The sequence below is a fragment of the Carcharhinus amblyrhynchos genome, unplaced genomic scaffold, assembly GCF_965287045.1.
Source record: "Carcharhinus amblyrhynchos unplaced genomic scaffold, sCarAmb.v2.hapA scaffold_810, whole genome shotgun sequence".
Taxonomy (NCBI): domain Eukaryota; kingdom Metazoa; phylum Chordata; class Chondrichthyes; order Carcharhiniformes; family Carcharhinidae; genus Carcharhinus; species Carcharhinus amblyrhynchos.
Genome location: NW_027650550.1, coordinates 22,615 through 43,487, shown reverse-complemented (window position 1 = coordinate 43,487; position 20,873 = coordinate 22,615). Strand labels below are relative to the sequence as shown.

The following is a 20,873-nucleotide window of genomic DNA, read 5'->3' as shown; positions in this document are numbered from 1 at the left end:
CTTCCCAGGAGTCCTCCCAGAAACATAGGACAGCCTTCCCAGAAATATCAACCTCTTTCCACAGGTCCTGGGACAACATTCCCCAATTATTGATAAATCCTTGGAGTTTTATGCATTTGTACAACCAATACTGACCAATCCCAGGATTAGCATGTTTTCCATGGACGAAAGGACCTCTCATTCCAATCATTAGATCATTGATCCCAGTCCCTGGAATCTGGACCAATTTTCAAAGAAACAATTCCATCGTGTCTCTCTTCCCAAGAATCATCTTCATTCCTTCCAAATATTCAATCCCATCCAATTTCCCCCAAAGACTGAAGTTTATCCCTGCACTGCTAACAACTGGAACCTCTTCCTGATAATCCCAGCAGTCTATGTCACTGGGAATAGTTAGGATATCAATGACTCACTGTGGATAACATCTAGATGTTCACTACTATGAAATAATAACAAAGATGTTATTACTGTGTATACACACCATGCAGAGTGACAATCTCCTGTACACGCTATGGACTGTTGCTGTTGTATGTGCTCTACATGTACTGAAAACCCACCCAGGTCTCCAGTTCTTAGACTGTGTAGGTTCAGATATCCGGGGGGTAGCGGGGGGTTGAGTTTGTTGAATAACGCAGATGAACGATACACAGACTGTGAACTGCTGACTGTCATCTTTCTGTTTGTTACAGGTGCCAACCGTATGTTTAATCAGTGCCAGACCTGGTCAATCCCTCAGCAGGATTGTTATATCAATGTAAGTGTAGAACAGCCTTCCATAACTTTAACCCTTCATGGTAAGAATTCTTCAAATTACTCTCAGCGGCAGAGAGTTAACATCACAGCCTAACTTACCAGCTGTTGAGCCATCATCGGCCATAGGATTGTGGCTGTGTGGTTTATGATTAGCTTCCTGACCTGTTACAGTCCTGACCCTCTCCCCTCTCTCACATCTGGTTGTGTGGGAGGTGTTGGATGCGAACTGTCCAGCTTCCCATTACAGATCATTCTCAAATCAGTTTATTTATATCAGGACATTGAGAATGGGAGATTGCATTCTTTTGAGCAATTTGATCCTGTTTATCCATAGAATCCTTACAGTGTAGAAGGAGGCCATTCAGCCCATTAGAACTGCAACAGCCCTTTGAAAGAGCAGTCTATTCCCTCACCATAACCCCACACATTTACCGTGGCTAATCACCCAATCTACCCATCTTTGAACAAAGGGAGAATTTAGCATGACCAATGCACCTAACCAACATGTCCTTGGACTGTGTGAGGAAACTGGAGCACCCGGAAGAAACCCAAGTAGACATGGAGAGAATATGCAGATTCCACACAGACTGTGACCCAAGTCGGGAATCAAACCCGGATCCCTGGCGCTATGAGGCAGCAGTGCTAACCACTGTGCTGCTGGGATTGAACCCGGATCCCTGGCGCTATGAGGCAGCAGTGCTAACCACTGTGCCATCCTGCTGCTGTTTAACAATCAGCAATTTTCATTGAGGCACACACAGAGGCTGGAAAATAATTTCAGTTGGCAATGTCTTAATTAAATCTGGGATCATATATTGGACTGAGGGGTGAGACCAGCTGTAGGAAACATCTCACTATCAGAGCATCTGAGAGAGATTATCTTCAGTTAGGCAAATGAGCCGGAATCTTTTCTAAGTGCAGGAGCAGCACCATTCAGACCATCGTCTTGCCAATAGGCTATCCTCCCGACAATGTAACTATTGTGTTCTAAATTTCTCAGATTCACATACAGTCTATATCTACATCAATGTAGATAGAGAAATGGAATATTCATCATGTTTAACTAACGACTGTGAGATTATACGTTATGTTGAAAATGAAAACTGATTTCCAATCTTATTTGGACAGTAACATTCTGTTCTATACTATTCTACATATATTATTCTATACTGTTCCATCACATACTATACCATCCCATACTATTCTGTTCTATTTTTGAATCCGGTTAGGTTTACAAGCTTTGTAGTGTCCCTCTCCATGAAGTGTTAGACAAACATTGATTCTTGGATCAGCAAAAGCAATGCCAGAAATTTCACTCTATCCCTTTTCAGGAAGTGACAAGAAAACAAGTGAAAGAATTCATCTTTCCAATTGCAGCTTGTTAAAAATGTCCATCGTTTCTGTTTGAGGTTATCTGTAATATGCCAGGGAGGGTGGGGGTAGAGTGTGGCTTTCTCGGGGAGGGGGTGGGGGTTTCTTGGGGCGGGGGAATTGGTTTTTCTGGGGGGGAGTAGTGGGTTTCTCTGGAGAGGCGGTGGGTCTCACAGGGGAGAATGGGTTTCTGGGGAGGTGTTGGGTTTCTCGGGGGGGCGCAGTGGGTTTCTGGGGGGGGCAGTGGGGTTTTGGGGGGAGTGGGTTTCTGACGGGGGGTTGCTGTGCTATGTCTGGGTTTCTCGGGGGGGCAGTGAGTTTCTGGGAGGGGGTGGGTTTCTTTGGGGGGGGAGCAGGTTTCTCTGGGGGGGGTGTGGGTTTCTCTGGGGGGGGTGTGGGTTTCTCTGGGGGGGGTGCGGTGCAATGTCTGGGTTTCTCGGGGGGGGTGGATTTGGTTTCTCTGGGGGAGAGTGAGTTTCTGAGGGGGGGGGGGAATGCAGTGCTATGTCTGGGTTTCTCGGGGGGGGACATTTGATTTCTCAGGGCGAAGTGGGTTTCTGAAGGGGGGGTGGGTTTCTGAGGGGGGGGGGGAGGGGGTTTCTGAGGGGGGGAGGTGCGGTGCTATGTCTGGGTTTCCCTGGGCCAATATTCAGGGGTGTCAATGAGGGGGATAATAAATGTGGGGAATGTCGGCGAGTTCAGATATGTGGTTGGCTATTCCAGTGTGTCTGGCCTCAGTTCCCTTTTTCTAACTCAACCCCCCTCCTTCCCTCAGAATCAGCCCACTGCCCAGAACTAACCTCCTCTCCTGATTATTACCCCCACTGCTGATCATTTCCATCTCCCCCCATTATCCCCTCCTGCCACATTGTGTGCTGCTGATTCTCTGCTTTCTCCCGCAGGTCCCCAGGAACAGGATGCGTTTCTGAGATGGGGGGAGCAGTGAGTCTGGAGATGCTGCATTGACACCCTGTGTGTGTGTGGGTGTCTGTCCCTGTGGGGAGCTGACCCCAGGCAGCACTCTGATCCTAACTCCATCTCTATATTATAGAATTGTAGCCAGAGAATCTCAATAAAGGAAGCTGCCAAAACACAATCCCAGTCTCAACTCTGCCTGTACCTACACACACCCACTGGTTAGTGTCTGCTTAGCTGCTAGTTAGGAGCAGTGTTAGTTGCTGGTTAGTTATAGTGATAGTTACTGGTTTAGGAGCAGCATTAATTACTGGTTAGTCGCAGTGTTGTTTTCTAGTTAGGACCAGTGTTAATTACTGGTTTAAGTTGCAGTGTTAGTTTCTAGTTAGTCGCAGACTTAGTTACTGGTTAATTGCCCTGTTAGTTGCAGTGTGAGTTACTGGTTAGTTGCGGTGTAGTTGAGTTGCTGGTTAGTTGCGGTGTAGTTGAGTTGCTGGTTAGTTGCAGTGTTAGTTGCGAAGGCGGTTCTTTCGGGTCAGTTTCGATTTTACTTTCGATTTCGCTCAGACAGCGTCCGGAAACAGAGAATTAAAGAGACTGGGACAGAGAGAGAGAGAGAGAGAGACTGGGACAGAGACACAGAGAGAGAGAGAGAGAGAGACTGGGACAGAGACACAGAGAGAGAGAGAGACTGGGACAGAGACACAGAGAGAGAGAGAGAGAGAGACTGGGACAGAGACACAGAGAGAGAGAGAGAGACTGGGACAGAGACACAGAGAGAGAGAGACTGGGACAGAGACACAGAGAGAGAGAGAGAGAGAGACTGGGACAGAGACACAGAGAGAGAGAGAGAGAGACTGGGACAGAGACACAGAGAGAGAGAGAGAGACTGGGACAGAGACACACAGAGAGAGAGAGAGACTGGGACAGAGACACAGAGAGAGAGAGACTGGGACAGAGACACAGAGAGAGAGAGAGAGAGAGACTGGGACAGAGACACAGAGAGAGAGAGAGAGAGACTGGGACAGAGACACAGAGAGAGAGAGAGAGACTGGGACAGAGACACACAGAGAGAGAGAGAGACTGGGACAGAGACACAGAGAGAGAGAGAGAGACTGGGACAGAGACACAGAGAGAGAGAGACTGGGACAGAGACACAGAGAGAGAGAGACTGGGACAGAGACACAGAGAGAGAGAGAGAGACTGGGACAGAGACACAGAGAGAGGGAGACTGGGACAGAGACACAGAGAGAGAGAGAGAGACTGGGACAGAGACACAGAGAGAGAGAGAGAGACTGGGACAGAGACACAGAGAGAGAGAGAGAGAGACTGGGACAGAGACACAGAGAGAGAGAGACTGGGACAGAGACACAGAGAGAGAGAGACTGGGACAGAGACACAGAGACAGACAGACAGACGGTTAGAGACAGACAGAGAGAGAGGAATAGAGGAAGAAGCGGAAATAGAGAGTTGGCGGCGGGGGGAGTGAGGATAGGGGCTGTGGGGGTGGGTGAGGTTAAGGTGGGTGTGCCTGCTGGTTGGGCAGGGTGAATATGGAGCACTGTGCCAGTATCTGCTCACTGGCTAAGTGCTCGATTTGCCTGGAGCTTTTCCGCGACCCGGTGACGACAGACTGTGGTCACAGTTTCTGCAGTGTGTGTATCACCCAACACTGGGACCGGGGCAGCTTCAGTTGTCCCGAGTGTAGACAGAGCTTCACCAAGAGGCCACAGCTAGCCAAAAACATCCGCCTCAGCCAGATCAGCGAAGCCTTGCAGCAAGAGGGGAGCAGCTCCAGAGCCAGCTGTGATGCCAGTGCCAGAGCAGTGTGCCAGGGACAGCACCAGAATCTGCTGTCTTACTGTCAAACAGAGAGAGTCACCTTCTGCAGCCGCTGTGAAAATCAGGATCATCAAACACACCGCACTGTAACTCTGGAGGAGAAGCTAACGCGAGCACGGGTAACTAGCACATTGTTAACTAGTAACTACCTTTAACTACTGACCCATGACCACAAAGGAAATCAGCAGCTATTTCAGCTCTGAGTCACTGGGGAAATATTACTACCAACACTAACCACTGGGTAACTAGAGCTAACTCTCTAATATCACTAACTCCTTCCGTCTGTAAAGAATAACATTAATCTCATTAACAAATGACAATCAGAACTTGTAACCACTACACATAAAACTTCTCCAAATTTCTTCCTGTACCTAAGGTAGGCTTTGGACCCCCCCCCGTACCCTCCCCATATCCCCCCATACCCATACCCCCCATACCCATACCCCCCATACCCACACCCCCCATACCCACACCCCCCATACCCATACCCCCCATACTCATACCCCCATACCCATACCCCCCATACTCATACCCCCCATACTCATACCCCCCATACCCACACCCCCCATACCCACACCCCCCATACCCACACCCCCCATACCCATACCCCCATACCCATACCCCCATACCCATACCCCCATACCCATACCCCCATACCCATACCCCCATACCCATACCCCCATACCCATACCCCCATACCCATACCCCCATACCCATACCCCCATACCCATACCCCCATACCCATACCCCCATACCCACACCCCCCATACTCACACCCCCATACCCATACCCCCCCATACCCATACCCCCCCATACCCATACCCCCCCATACCCATACCCCCCATACCCATACCCCCCATACCCATACCCCCCATACCCATACCCATACCCCCCATACTCATACCCCCATACTCATACCCCCCATACCCATACCCCCATACCCATACCCCCATACCCATACCCCCATACCCATACCCCCATACCCATACCCCCACACCCATACCCCCCACACCCATACCCCCATACCCATACCCCCATACTCATACCCTCCATACCCATACCCCCCATACTTATACCCCCATACCCATACCCCCCATACCCATACTCCCCATACCCACACCCCCCATACCCACACCCCCCATACTCACACCCCCCATACTCACACCCCCCATACCCACACCCCCCATACCCACACCCCCCATACCCACACCCCCCATACCCACACCCCCCATACCCACACCCCCCATACCCACACCCCCCATACCCATACCCCCCATACCCATACCCCCCCATACCCACACCCCCCCATACCCTACCCTCCTGTATGCAGGACCCCTATCCCTCATGTACGTGGGACCCTATATATAACAATCGTTTTGGAGTGGAGGTTGGAGGGAGGAGTTTTGACTGATTTTCCAATTTTTGTTTGGGATTTTGCCAGGAGCTGATTACGAAGCATCAGAAATCAGTGGCGTCGCAGCTTGAAAGGACATTGGAGGAGATTTCAGCCTGTGAGGAGAGGACTGCCTCCAATCAGGTCCAGTGTTGGATTAATGTGTTTTCACTCTGTCCTTTCTGGCATGTATGTGTAGGTGCGTGTGTATGTGTGTGTTTGTGCATGCATGTCCCTCCCCCCCACTCATCCTTCCGCTGTTGTCCCCTGACACTGCAATTCATGTAGTTCTGTAGGGATTTTGGTCATATTTGGTAAACTGGATCCAGAATTGGTTTTGTGACAGGAGGCAGAGGGTGATGGTCAAAGGTTGTTATTGTGATTGGAAGCCTGTGTCCAGTGGGGTACCGCAGGGATCGGCGCTGGGGCCTTTTGCTGTTGTAGTGTACATTAATGATCTAGATGTGAATGTGGGGGGTATAATCAGTAAATTGGCAGATGACACAAGCATTGGTGGTGTGGTAACAGCGAGGAGAAACACCTTAGATTACAGGATGGTATAGACAGGCTGGATGGGCAGAACAGTGGCAAATGGAAGATAACCCAGAAAAGTGTGAGCTGATACATTTTGAGAGCACTAACAAGGATAGGATGAACAGTAGGACGCTAGGACAGAGGGCCCTTGGGGTGCATGTCCATAGTTCCCTGCAGGCAGCAAGACAGGTGGATAAGGTGGTTCAGAAGGCATCTGTGGAATATTTGCCTTTATTAGCCAGGGCAGAGAATATAAGAGCAGGGAGGTTATGATGAAGCTGTATAAAACACATTGGGGTCACAGCTGGAGCACTGTGTGCATTTCACACTACAGGGGGGATGTAACTGCACTGCTATGGATCATGTTTTGTCAGATGGAGACAAAATTGTCTCTTCACAGAAGCCAGAGGGTGGTTGTAGAGAGTTGTTTTTCAAACTGGAGGCCTGTGACCAGCGGTGTGCCTCAGGGATCAGTGCTGGGCCCACTGTTATTTGTCATTTATATTAATGATTTGGATGAGAATATAGGAGGCATGGTTAGTAAGTTTGCAGATGACACTAAGATTGGTGGCATAGTGGACAGTGAAGAAAGTTATCTCCGATTGCAACAGGATCTTGATCAATTGGGCCAGTGGGCTGACGAATGGCAGATGGAGTTTAATTTAGACAAATGTGAGGTGATGCATTTTGGTAGATTGAACCAGGGCAGGACTTACTCAGTTAATGGTAGGGCCCTGGGGAGAGTTACAGAACAAAGAGATCTCGGGGTACATGTTCATAGCTCCTTGAAAGTGGAGCCACAGGTGGACAGAGTGGTGAAGAAGGCAGTCGGCATGCTTGGTTTCATCGGTCAGAACATTGAATACAGGAGTTGGGACGTCTTGTTGAAGTTGTACAAGACATTGGTAAGGCCACACTTGGAATACTGTGTACAGTTCTGGTCACCCTATTATAGAAAGGATATTATTAAACTAGAAAGAGTGCAGAAAAGATTTACTCGGATGCTGCCGGGACTGGGAGGCTGAGGTATGGTCTTATAGATGTCTATAAAATAATGAGGGGCACAGGTCAGTTAGATAGTCAATATCTTTTTCCAAAGATAGGGGAGTCTAAAACTAGAGGGCATAGGTTTAAGGTGAGAGGGGAGAGAAGCAAAAGGGTCCAAAGGGGCAATTTTTTCACACAGAGGGTGGTGAGTGTCTGGAACAAACTGCCAGAGGTAGTAGTAGAGGTGGGTACAATTTTATCTTTTAAAAAGCATTTAGACAGTTACATGGGTAAGATGGCTATAGAGGGATATGGGGCAAATGTGGGCAATTGGGATTAGCTTAGGGGTTTTAAAAAAAAGAGCAGCATGACATTGGGCCGAAGGGCCTGTTTCCATGCTGTAAACCTCTGTGATTTCTGAGAGGGGTCAATAACCAAGGGGCAGACATTTAAGGTGAGGGGCAGGAATTAAGGGGATTTGAGGAAAAAGCCCCAGAGGATGATAGAAATCTGGAACTCACTGCCTGGAAGGCTATCAGAGGCGGGGACTCTCAAATGTTTAAGAAGCATTTAGATGAGTGCTTGAAGCACCAAGTGCAGTAGAAAGGGATTAGAACAGATAGGTGCTTGATGGCAGATCACAGACTTAACGGGCCAACTGACCTCTTTCTGTGCTGTAAAACTCTACAACTTTTTACCAATCTCTTGCCCCACATCTGCCCCTACAAACTGGGTAATCCACAGAAAACTAGTTAATTCTTTCATTGAACCATGGAGGAAAACCTTCTTGTCCTCAAAATGCAGGGGGTGGGGGAGGGGGCAGCTGGAGGGAGGACAGGGCAGAGGGCAACTGGGAAGGGGGAGCCAAGGTGGGAGGGAACCGAGTGAGAATGAGTAGGAAACAGACTTCGTCTCTGCTCCTGTTTCATCAAGCCCAGCCTTCCGAAACCCAAAGCCCCCCTCCAGCAGGGAGCTGGGGGAGTCCGCGATCACTGACTGGCCTATCTCCCAAACCTTCTAGAAGATTCTTTCTCCTTTCCCCAACAGGCATCTTTACAACGAGTCAGAGTGGAAGTGGAGAAGGAGTTTGCTCGGTTGTTGATGCTGGTGGAACGAGCAGGGAGTGAGGTTGGAGAGTTTCTGGTGCGTGTGGAGAGTGAGATGGTGACTGGGTCAGAATCTTTGATGAAGCAGCTCAAAGACCACGTTGACCAATTGCAGCAAGAACAACAAACAGCTGCAGACATTGCTCACTCACCACGACCAGCTCTCCATACTGCAGGTAACAGCCCTCCCACACCACCCCCACCCCCCCAACTCTCCCTGCTCTCCACCCCCACCCCCCCCAACTCTCCCTGCCTCCCACCCCCTCCCCCCCCAACTCTCCCTGCTCTCCCACTCACCCCCCCCAACTCTCCCTGCTCTCCCACTCACCCCCCCCAACTCCCCCTGCTCTCCCACTCACCCCCCCCAACTCTCCCTGCTCTCCCACTCACCCCCCCCAACTCTCCCTCCTCTCCCACTCACCCCCCCCAACTCTCCCTGCTCTCCCACTCACCCCCCCCCAACTCTCCCTGCTCTCCCACTCACCCCCCCCAACTCTCCCTCCTCTCCCACTCACCCCCCCCAACTCTCCCTGCTCTCCCACTCACCCCCCCCAACTCCCTGCTCTCCCACTCACCCCCCCCAACTCCCTGCTCTCCCACTCACCCCCCCCAACTCCCTGCTCTCCCACTCACCCCCACCAACTCCCTGCTCTCCCACATCCCCCCCGCCAAACTCCTCCCTGTTCTCTCACTCCCTCCCTCTGCCCTCCCCAGCAACCCCACCCCCCATCGCCATCCCCCAACCTCACCCCCATCCCCATCTCCTCATCCCCACTCCCAACATCATCCCCATCCCCCCCCGGTCTCCATCCCCCCCGGGTCTCCATCCCCCCCCCCCCCCCCCCCCCCCCCCGTCTCCATCCCATCCCCCCCCCCGGTCTCCATCCCATCCCCCCCCCCCGGTCTCCATCCCATCCCCCCCCCCCGGGCTCCATCCCCCCCCCCCCCCGTCTCCATCCCCCCGTCCCCCTCCCCCTCCCCCCCGTCTCCATCCCCCCGTCCCCTCCATCCCCCCACCCCACTCCGCATCCCCTGTCCCCGTCTCCATCCCCCATCCTCCCATCCCCCTCTCCTCTCCCCATCACCATTCCCAACGCCCCCATCCCTCTGCCCACACCTCCACCATCCCCCTCTCCCCTCCCCTGCACCCAACCCCTCCTCCACACCTTAACCCAAAGAACAAAGAAAATTCCAGCACAGGAACAGGCCCTTTGGCCCCTCCAAGCCTGCACTGACCATGCTGCCCGATTGAACTAAAACTCCCGACCCTTCTGGGGACCACATCCCTCTATTCCCATCCTATTCATGTACTTGTCCAGACGCCCTTTAAAAGTCACGACTGTATCCATTTTCACTCCCTCCCCCGGCAAACGAGTTCCAGGCACCCACCACCCTCTGTGTAAAAAATCTGCCTCGTACATCTCCTTTAAACCTTGTCCTCCGCACCTTAAACCTGTGTCCCCTAGTAATTGACTCTTCCACCCTGGAAAAAGCTTCTGACTATCCACTCTGTCCGTGCCCCTCATAATCTTGTAGATTTCTATCAGGTCTCCCTTCAACCTCCATCGTTCCAGTGAGAACAAACCAAGTTTCTCCAACTTCTCCTTATAGCTAATGCCCTCCATACCAGGCAACATCCTGGTAAATCTTTTCTGTTCCCTCTCCAAAGCCTCCGCATCCTTCTGGTATGTGGTGACCAGAATTGAACACAATATTCCAAGTGCGGCCTCACTAAGGTTCTATAAAGCTACATGACTTGCCAATTTTTAAACTCAGTGCCCCGGCCGATGAAGGCAAGCATGCCGTATGCCTTCTTGACTACCTTCTCCACCTGCATTGCCCCTTTCAGTGACCTGTGTACCTGTACACCCAGATCCCTCTGCCTATCAATACCCCTACCCCTCCCTCTCCTCCTTCCCCCTCTCCCCTGCCCTGCACTCTCCCTCCCCTCACTCCCCCTCCCCTGCAATTCCCCCTTCCCTCTCCCTCCCCCTCCCCCTCACCTTCCCCTCCTCCCTATTCTCCCTCTACCTTCCACTCATCTCTCTCCCTCTCCCTCTCCCTCCCGGGCGGGAGTTAGGGATGCCTGGTGCGTGCGGGTCGGGGGGTACTTGGGGGGCGGGGGGTGCGTGGGGGCGGGGGGTGCGTGGGGGGTCGGGGGGTGCGTGGGGGTCGGGGGGTGCGTGCGGGTCGGGGGGTGCGCGGGGGTCGGGGGGTGCGCGCGGGTCGGGGGGTGCGCGCGGGTCGGGGGGTGCGCGGGGGTCGGGGGTGCGCGCGGGTCGGGGGGTGCGCGGGGGTCGGGGGGTGCGCGGGGGTCGGGGGGTGCGTGCGGGTCGGGGGGTGCGTGCGGGTCGGGGGGTGCGTGCGGGTCGGGGGGTGCGTGTCGGGGGTGCGTTGGGGGGGTGCGCGGGGGTCGGGGGGTGCGCGGGGGTCGGGGGGTGCGCGGGGGTCGGGGGGTGCGCGGGGTCGGGGGGTGCGCGGGGGTCGGGGGGTGCGCGCGGGTCGGGGGGTGCGCGGGGGGTCGGGGGGTGCGCGGGGGTCGGGGGGTGCGTGCGGGTCGGGGGGGGTCGCGGGGGTCGGGGGTGCGCGGGGGTCGGGGGGTGCGCGCGGGTCGGGGGGTGCGCGCGGGTCGGGGGGTGCGCGCGGGTCGGGGGTACTTGGGGGTCGGGGGGTACTTGGGGGTCGGGGGGTGCGCGGGGGTCGGGGGGTGCGCGGGGGTCGGGGGGTGCGCGGGGGTCGGGGGGGTGCGCGGGGGTCGGGGGGTGCGTGGGGGTCGGGGGGTGCGTGCGGGAAAGCGTTTGTTAGGCTGGCAGAACAAGCTCAAGGAGCTGATTGGTGGTCCCGTTTGAAATGGTTAAACACGGACTCTGTAACATCCTGAAGGTCGCCATTGACCAGAAACTCACCTGGACCCACCATGTAAATAGTGTGGCTACCAGAGCAGGTCAGAGGCTAGGAATCCTGTGGCAAGTAACTCATCCCCCAATTTCCCAGAGCCTGTCCACCATCTACAAGGTACAAGTCGGGAGTGTGATGGAATGAATACTCCCCATCGCCTGGATGGGGGCAGCTCCAACAACACTTAAGAAGCTTAACACCATCCAGGATAAAGCAGCCCCGCTTGATTGGCATCACATCCACAAACATTGGGACAGCGCAGTGACACAGTGGGTTAGCTCTGCTGTCTTACAGCACCAAGGACGCAGATTCAATTCCTGGCTTGGGTCACTGTAGGTGTGGAGTCTGCACATTCTCCCTGTGTCTGCATGGGTTTCCTCTGAAAGACGTGCCTGGTTAGGTGCATTGCCATGCTAAATTCTCCCTCAGTGTACCCAGACAGGCGCCAGAGTGTGGGAACTAGGGGATTTTCACAGTAACTTCATTGCCGTGTTAATAAAAGCCTACTTGTGACACTAATAAATATACTTTATCCACTCCCTCCCATCACTGACAAATAGTGACAGCCATCTACAAGATGCACTGCAGAACTCACCAAGGTTCCTTTAACAGCACTTCCAAACCCATGCTCCCTACCACCTAGAAGGACAAGGGCAGCAGACACATGGGGGACACCACTACCTGGAGGTTCCCCTCCAAGCCACTCACCATCCTGACTTGGAAATATATCACCATTCCTTCACTGTCACTGGGTCAGAATCCTGAATTCCCTCCCTAACAGCACAGTGGGTGTGCCTACAGCACATAGAGTGCAGCGATTCAGGAAGGCAGCTCACCACCACCTTCTCAAGGGCAATAAATTCTGGCCCACGCCCCATAAAATGATGGTTGTTTTTAATTAATGACTGCAGAGTGAAGGCACCTCTAGGTAGCAGTGATTTTAATTATGATTGAATTTGACATTCAGTTTGAGGGTGAGAAGAGTGGGTTTAAGGCAAGTACTCTCAACTGTGAAGGACAACAATGGAAGGTGAAAGTTGAGCTGGCTGCAGTGAACTATACTTGAGGTTAAGGTCAGTGCTGATGCAGTGACATATTAAGGGGATACTTCAGAATACAGAGAATAGGTACATTCACACGAGAAAGAAAATGCCATCCGTAGATCGTAAGAACGTTAAAGAAAGGATCAAATTTAAAGAAATAGTATATAATTATGCAAATATGGCTGGCAGGTCAGAAAACTGGACAAATATTTCAAAAAAAGGGAGAAAACTCTAAAGGAGGTTCTGGGACAGAGGACCTGTGGTGTATCAGTACGTAAGTCATTGAAGATGGCAGAGCATGTTGGCGGAGCAGTTAATGAAGCATATAGTTTTCTGGGTTTTATTAACAGGAACATTGAGCAAGGTCAGCAAGGAGGAACTTGTCTAAGACACTAGTTAAGCCCTGTCCAGAGCGCTGTGTCTCATTCTGGGCACGATATTTGAGGAAGGATACGAAGGCGTTGGAGAGTACAGAGGAGATTCACAAGAGTGATTCCAGAATAAATGCTGTAGCACGAGGACAGGTCAGAGAGGTTAAATCTGCTTTCCTTAGAGAGAGAACAGGAGAGGAGCTTGATTAAGATAAAATACTGAGCAGTAAAGACAGGGTAAATAGTGAGAAACTGCACCCTTCCAAGAGTACATCAAGAACTGGAGAGCACAGATTCAAAATAATGGGCAAAGGAGTAGAAATGATAAGAACAAAGAAAATTCCAGCACAGGAACAGGCCCTTCAGCCCTCCGAACCTGCACCGACCATGATGCCCGACTGAACTAAAACCCCCTACCCTTCCGGGGACCACATCCCTCTATTCCCATCCTATTCATGGATTTGTCCAGATGTCCTTTAAAGGTCACTATTGTATCTGCCTCCCCCGGCGGCGAGGTCCAGGCACCCACCGCCCTCTGTGTAAAACATTTGCCATGATGTGGGTATGCCGTGGTTGGACTGGCGTAAACACAGTAAAAAGTCTGACAACACCAGGTTTTAGTCCAACCGATTCCTCATACATCTCCTTAAACGAGGGGACTTTGGTTTAAGGGAACACCTTCAATTGACTCTTCCACCCTGGGGAGATATGAAGCAAAATGTTTTCACCCAGAGGGTGATTGGAGTCTGGAATAAACTTCCTGAGGGGCTGGTGGATGCAGGTTTGATCAAGCTATTCAAAATGGGATTGAATAGATATCTGAAAAGAAAGAATGTGTAAGGTTACAGGGATAAGGCAGGGGAACGGAACTGAATAGAATATCCCTTCACAGACCAATCAGACTCAATCGGCCAAATGGCCTCCTCCTGCTCAGTGATACGATGAAACATTTATTCCAAAAAGCTGCTACACAAAGGCAGGAGTTGTTGTTGGGCTATAATTCTGCTTTAGTTCACTCTGTTCTGGGGGTGAATCATTCGATTGGTTATCTCTATGACTGCACTCTGACCAATCACACTTGTCTTTTCTCTCTTCCCCAGGGATCGCAGACACTGAAGGTGGGTCCGGACTGTCACTTCACTCCAGCTGCCCAGTTAGAGGTCCTGGAGAACCTCAACAAACTGACACCAGCCACAAGAGTCCTGTCACAGCAGCTGGAAAAACAGCTGGAGGCCTTCACCCAGCGTCACCTGACAGTCAGCGCCCCCACAGGTCAGCGTCCCCGGAGGTCAGCGCCCCCGGAGGTCAGCGCCCCCACAGGTCAGCGCCCCCACAGGTCAGCGTCCCGGAGGTCAGCACCCCCACAGGTCAGCGTCCCGGAGGTCAGCGTCCCGGAGGTCAGCGCCCCCACAGGTCAGTGTCCCGGAGGTCAGCGCCCCCACAGGTCAGTGCCCTTGGAGGTCAGCGCCCCCACAGGTCAGTGCCCTTGGAGGTCAGCGCCCCCACAGGTCAGTGCCCTTGGAGGTCAGCGCCCCCACAGGTCAGTGCCCTTGGAGGTCAGCGCCCCCACAGGTCAGTGCCCTTGGAGGTCAGCGCCCCCACAGGTCAGTGCCCTTGGAGGTCAGCGCCCCCACAGGTCAGTGCCCTTGGAGGTCAGCGCCCCCACAGGTCAGTGCCCTTGGAGGTCAGCGCCCCCACAGGTCAGTGCCCTTGGAGGTCAGCGCCCCCACAGGTCAGTGCCCTTGGAGGTCAGCGCCCCCACAGGTCAGTGCCCTTGGAGGTCAGCGCCCCCACAGGTCAGTGCCCTTGGAGGTCAGCGCCCCCACAGGTCAGTGCCCTTGGAGGTCAGCGCCCCCACAGGTCAGTGCCCTTGGAGGTCAGCGCCCCCACAGGTCAGTGCCCTTGGAGGTCAGCGCCCCCACAGGTCAGTGCCCTTGGAGGTCAGCGCCCCCACAGGTCAGTGCCCTTGGAGGTCAGCGCCCCCACAGGTCAGTGCCCTTGGAGGTCAGCGCCCCCACAGGTCAGTGCCCTTGGAGGTCAGCGCCCCCACAGGTCAGTGCCCTTGGAGGTCAGCGCCCCCACAGGTCAGTGCCCTTGGAGGTCAGCGCCCCCACAGGTCAGTGCCCTTGGAGGTCAGCGCCCCCACAGGTCAGTGCCCTTGGAGGTCAGTGTCTCCCTGGAGGTCAGTGTCTCCCTGGAGGACAGTGCCCCCTGGAGGCCAAAAGTAGTAACAAGGAGTGGGAAAGTCAAAAGCAAAAATAGATGATGGATAAAGCATAGACAAGTATCAAACAGGCTCAGAATGGAGAGTAAAGTGAAACAAGCACTGGTAATCAAGGAAAGGGTGTTCACTTGACTGTTCCATTTCAAAACTGAATTTGAGTGTAGGATGGAGCTCAGTAAGACCTGTGAGGAAGTTATTTCGTGCTGCTGCAGATTTAAATATAATTCAAACTTGCGTCCACCAGCCCCTCAGGATGTTTATTCCAGACTCCAATCACCCTCTGGGAGAAAACAATATCTCCCCAGGGTGGAAGAGTCAGTTACTAGGGGACATAGGTTGAAGGTGCCCCCTTAAACCTATGCTCCTAGTTTAAAGAGATATAAGAGGCACAGTTGTTAGCATTACTGCCTCACAGCTCCAGAGACCCAGGTTCAATTCCGGCCTCGGGTCACTGCCTGCGTGGAGTCGGCACATTCTCCCCATGTCTGCGTAGGTTTCCTCCGTGCGCTCCAGTTTCCTGCCACAGTCCAAAAAGGCGAGGGTCAGGTGGATCGGCCATGATAAATTGCCCCTTAGTGTCAGGGAGACAGCTCGGGTGAATACATGGGGTTATGGGGATAGAGCCTGAGTGGGATTGTGGTCAGTGCAGCTTGATGGGCTGATTGGCCTCCCTCTGCACTGTAGGATTCTGTGAACAAAAGTATCATCCACATGTTGGAAAAATACAGAGTAGGAAATTAGGTTTAATTCCATCAAAGATACATTTCTTATTGAACCTGACAAAGATGTGAGGTCTGGACTGAGAGGATTCCATGGCCACACCTTCTATCTGGACAGACTTGGGGAGATGTGGTGTACTGATAATGTCATTGAGCTAGTGATCCAATAACATAGACTAATGGACTGGCGACAGAGGTTCAAATCCCACCATGGCAATTAAATCTCAGCTCAGTTAATAAATCTGGAATGATAAAAGCTAATCTCTGGAATGGTAACCATGGAAACTATCACTGTCACAGAAAGCCATCTGGTTCATGAAGGAAATCTGCTGTCCTTACCCGGTCTGGTCTACAGGTGACTCCAGACCCACAGTCACGCGGTTGGCTCTTAACTGCCCTCTGAAATGGTCGAGCAAACCAATCAGTTCAGGGCAATTAGGGATGGGTAATAAATCTTGGCCAGCCAACAATTCTCAATCCCGTAAATACATTTATAAAAATTACCCATGGTGTCGTTAAAACTGAACTCAACAGAGTTCATAAGTTCAATGAATGCATTGCAGGTTGGTCTGATTAATAGGATACTTCACTGCAGAATAAATATCTCTGCCTTCCTTCAGGGGAGCGGTGGTGAATAGTACAAGCATTGTGGAGTGAGCACACGGCCACATTACTATTGATTGGTAAATCTTGAACGGTCTTCACAAATATGGAGGAATCCTTCACTGTGTCCGTGGAAAAACTCCAAACTGGTTGTAACAATTGTGCTGAAGGAGTCACAGATACGATGGGGTCCAAAGGGGTATCACTTCAGTGTGTCCTGGGCAGTTCATATATACACGGGGACAGTGATGTGTGAGGACTAACCCCGTCACCCTTATCACACGGCAGCTAAACAAGTGGCAGCCACTCACTGACTTGTGCGTCAGTTAACCGTCCATCACCACCAAAGGGTTCATTCTTCATGGCAACGTCTCCACCAATCAGCACTCTCATCTCACCTGTCATTTCCCTGAATGTTGACATTTTTGCAAAGTGTCCTGATGAGTGCCGGACTAAAAGCTTCCACCTTCGGTGCAGTAGTACAGGTATTGTTATTTGTCAGGCATTTCACACTGACCCGCTTGACGAGGGATGGTTAGGGCTGCTTTTGGAAGGTGTTTTGTGGTTGGTTGATCAGTGTGTGCTTGGCAATCTGAGTTACACCTCAAGCAGCCTGGGCAGACACCGCGGGCAGACACCCTGGGCAGACACCGCGGGCAGACACCGCGGGCAGACACCGCGGGCAGACACCGCAGACTGACACATTCTGCTTTCCTGTAACAGGCCAGCAACACACAGAGCCCCAACCTCCAGACGGCCGATCACCTCTGCAGAATGTGCCCGTGTGGCAGAGTTCACCGCTCCCAGCTTCCTCACAGGGTAAGGACAGCACTGGCAGACTCGGTGTACCACCAGCATTGTAATTGGCTGCCTTGTCAAGAAGCAACCAATCACCACCTCCATCAAAAAATTTATTTACTTCTCATTGCACCAATCAACAAGGACCAGAAATCACCCTCTGACAGTGCGGCGCTCCCTCGGCGCTGACCCTCCGACAGTGCGGCGCTCCCTCGGCGCTGACCCTCCGACAGTGCGGCGCTCCCTCGGCGCTGACCCTCCGACAGTGCGGCGCTCCCTCGGCGCTGACCCTCCGACAGTGCGGCGCTCCCTCGGCGCTGACCCTCCGACAGTGCGGCGCTCCCTCGGCGCTGACCCTCCGACAGTGCGGCGCTCCCTCGGCGCTGACCCTCCGACAGTGCGGCGCTCCCTCGGCGCTGACCCTCCGACAGTGCGGCGCTCCCTCGGCGCTGACCCTCCGACAGTGCGGCGCTCCCTCGGCGCTGACCCTCCGACAGTGCGGCGCTCCCTCGGCGCTGACCCTAGCAAACCTTTGCTTGTACACCCAACTGCAGAATTTAGTTAGAATCAGAGTTGCACAGAAGCCTATCAGCTGATCCCTGTAGTTTAAGGTGGAAATTTTGTAACCTACAAGATCAGTTCTTTCTCTGCTGCAGATGCTGAGAGACTAACTGTCACCCCACCCAGAAACATTCAGGAGCGTCATCGTGAACCACAAACCAGAGAAGAATTGAAACAATGTGAGTATTACTGCGGGAGCTTTACTCTGTATCTAACCCCGTGCTGTACCTGTCCTGGGAGTGTTTGATGAGGGGACAGTGTAGAGGGAGCTTTACTCTGTATCTAACCCCGTGCTGTACCTGTCCTGGGAGTGTTTGATGGGGGGACAGTGTAGAGGGAGCTTTACTCTGTATCTAACCCCGTGCTGTCCCTGTCCTGGGAGTGTTTGATGGGGGGACAGTGTAGAGGGAGCTTTACTCTGTATCTAACTCTGTGCTGTACCTGTCCTGGGAGTGTTTGATTGGGGGACAGTGTAGAGGGAGCTTTACTCTGTATCTAACCCCGTGCTGTACCTGTCCTGGGAGTGTTTGATGGGGGGACAGTGTAGAGGGAGCTTTACTCTGTATCTAACCCTGTGCTGTACCTGTCCTGGGAGTGTTTGATGGGGACAGTGTAGAGGGAGCTTTACTCTGTATCTAACCCCGTGCTGTACCTGTCCTGGGAGCGTTTGATGGGGGGACAGTGTAGAGGGAGCTTTACTCTGTATCTAACCCCGTGCTGTACCTGTCCTGGGAGTGTTTGATGGGGGGGACAGTGCAGAGGGAGCTTTACTCTGTATCTAACCCCGTGCTGTACCTGTCCTGGGAGTGTTTGATGGGGGACAGTGTAGAGGGAGCTTTACTCTGTATCTAACCCCGTGCTGTACCTGTCCTGGGAGTGTTTGATGGGGAACAGTGTAGAGGGAGCTTTACTCTGTATCTAACCCCGTGTTCTGAGTCAGATTGATGTCACTCCATGATTCCTGCTTACGTCTCTGTTTCTTGACGCAGATTTAAGAAAGGTGACCTTTGACCTGAACACAGCCTCTCCTATGGTGCAGTTGTCTGATGACAGGCGATGTGCGTTCAACTCACACCCCAAGGTGCAGAAATATCCCAGACATGAGGCAAGATTCCTTCACTTCGACCAGGTTCTGGCTGAACAGGTGTTTTGTGATGGCCGCCATTACTGGGAGATTTCCGTCACTGGGAGTCCAATTCGGATTGGCATCTCGTCTGGCCAAATTGTCCGGAGCAGCCGTGGTGCGGCCTCCCTCCTGGGAGGGAACCAGTTTTCCTGGTGCCTGGAACTGGTTGAGGGCAAGAGGACAGTCTGGCACTCTAACAAATCGGGTGAACTGTCGCCATGTCCATACCAGTGCCTGGGCATTTACCTGAACGTCACGGAGCAGACCCTCATCTTCTACGGCATCAGCAAGGGGACTGCTGACCCCCTCCACCATGAATCAGCCTCCTTCACCCTTCCACTCCTCCCTGCCTTCCAAATCAGCAGAGGGGCCCAGATCCGGATCGAGGACTAGAACCAGAACCCCGAGATCCAGATCGAGGACTAGAACCAGAATCCCGAGACCTGGATCAAGGACTAGAACCAGAATCCCGAGACCTGGATCAAGGACTAGAACCAGAATCCCAAGATCCAGATTGAGGACTAGAACCAGAATCCCAAGATCCAGATTGAGGACTAGAACCAGAATCCCGAGACCTGGATCAAGGACTAGAACCAGAATCCTGAGACCCAGATTGAGGACTAGAATCAGAATCCTGAGATCCAGATCGAGAACTAGAACCAGAATCCCGGGTTCTGGATCGAGAACTAGAACCAGAATCCCGAGATCCGGATTGAGGACTAGAACCAGAATCCTGAGATCTGGATCGAGGCTCAAAGCAGAAGCCGAGATCCGGGTTGAGGGCTACAACCAGAATTCTGAGATCTGGATCGAGGTCTAGAATCAGAATCCCGAGATCTGGTTTGAGTACTAGAGCCTGAATCCTGAGGCCCGGATCGAGGGCTAGAACCAGAATCCTGAGATCCAGATCAGGGATTAGATCATGAACCCCAAAATCCAGAGTGGGAATGATCCTGAGCTCCAAGATCGAGATGAAGATCAGGAACTGGAGCCAGAATCCCAGAAGTTTCAATATTTGTTCAGTGTGAGATTCATGTGTACCCAGAGAGAGAGGGTGAGGGAAGGGGAAGGAGGCTGGGGGGAGGGAGAGAGGGAGACAGGGCAGAGAGGGGAGGAATGGTAGTTAAGGAGAGAGAGAGGGTGGGAAAGGAGGAATGGGGAGGAAGGATGGGGGTGGAGGGGTTTGAAGAGGAAGGATGGAGGTGGAGAGGTTTGGGGAGGGAAGTTGGGGGTGGGAAGGTGGGGTGGGAGGCAGGGATGGGGGGGATGTTTTCGGGAGGCCCTTTGCTGTCACTGCCGTTCCCTGAGTTAGTAAACTGGGCAGTGGTTCAGGGTCTAGACACCGACAGTGTGTGCTGTGTGTTGATTGCAATGTAACCGAAAGGAGAACTGAGCTAAACCATTGAGTGTAAGTGGGAAAAGCTACAGCCACAGACTAAACCACACGTAAGGAAGCTCCGAGCAGAGAGAGCCCCGAGACTGCTCTGCCCAATCAGAATGAAGCGGTCCAGTTACCTGCTTCTGTACTTCTCTCCAACTGGGGCAATTGTTACAATGGCATCTCTTCCTGATCCCACATTCTCTCCATCCTCCACCCAACCTTTCCTATTCCCCATCCACATGCCCACC

The 20,873-nt window shown here is 52.8% G+C and overlaps 1 protein-coding gene across 1 annotated transcript; it reads left to right on the top strand.

Annotated features, from left to right (window-relative positions):
- The first annotated feature begins 4,578 nt into the window (after window positions 1–4,578).
- Window positions 4,579–19,670, top strand: LOC145340160 (E3 ubiquitin-protein ligase TRIM65-like). Its single transcript, XM_080184592.1, is given in 5 exon segments — window positions 4,579–5,000; window positions 14,314–14,469; window positions 14,565–14,721; window positions 18,214–18,297; window positions 19,108–19,670. Coding segments are annotated over 5 exon segments (1,368 nt in total). The 5' UTR covers window positions 4,579–4,592.
- The last annotated feature ends 1,203 nt before the right edge of the window (window positions 19,671–20,873 follow it).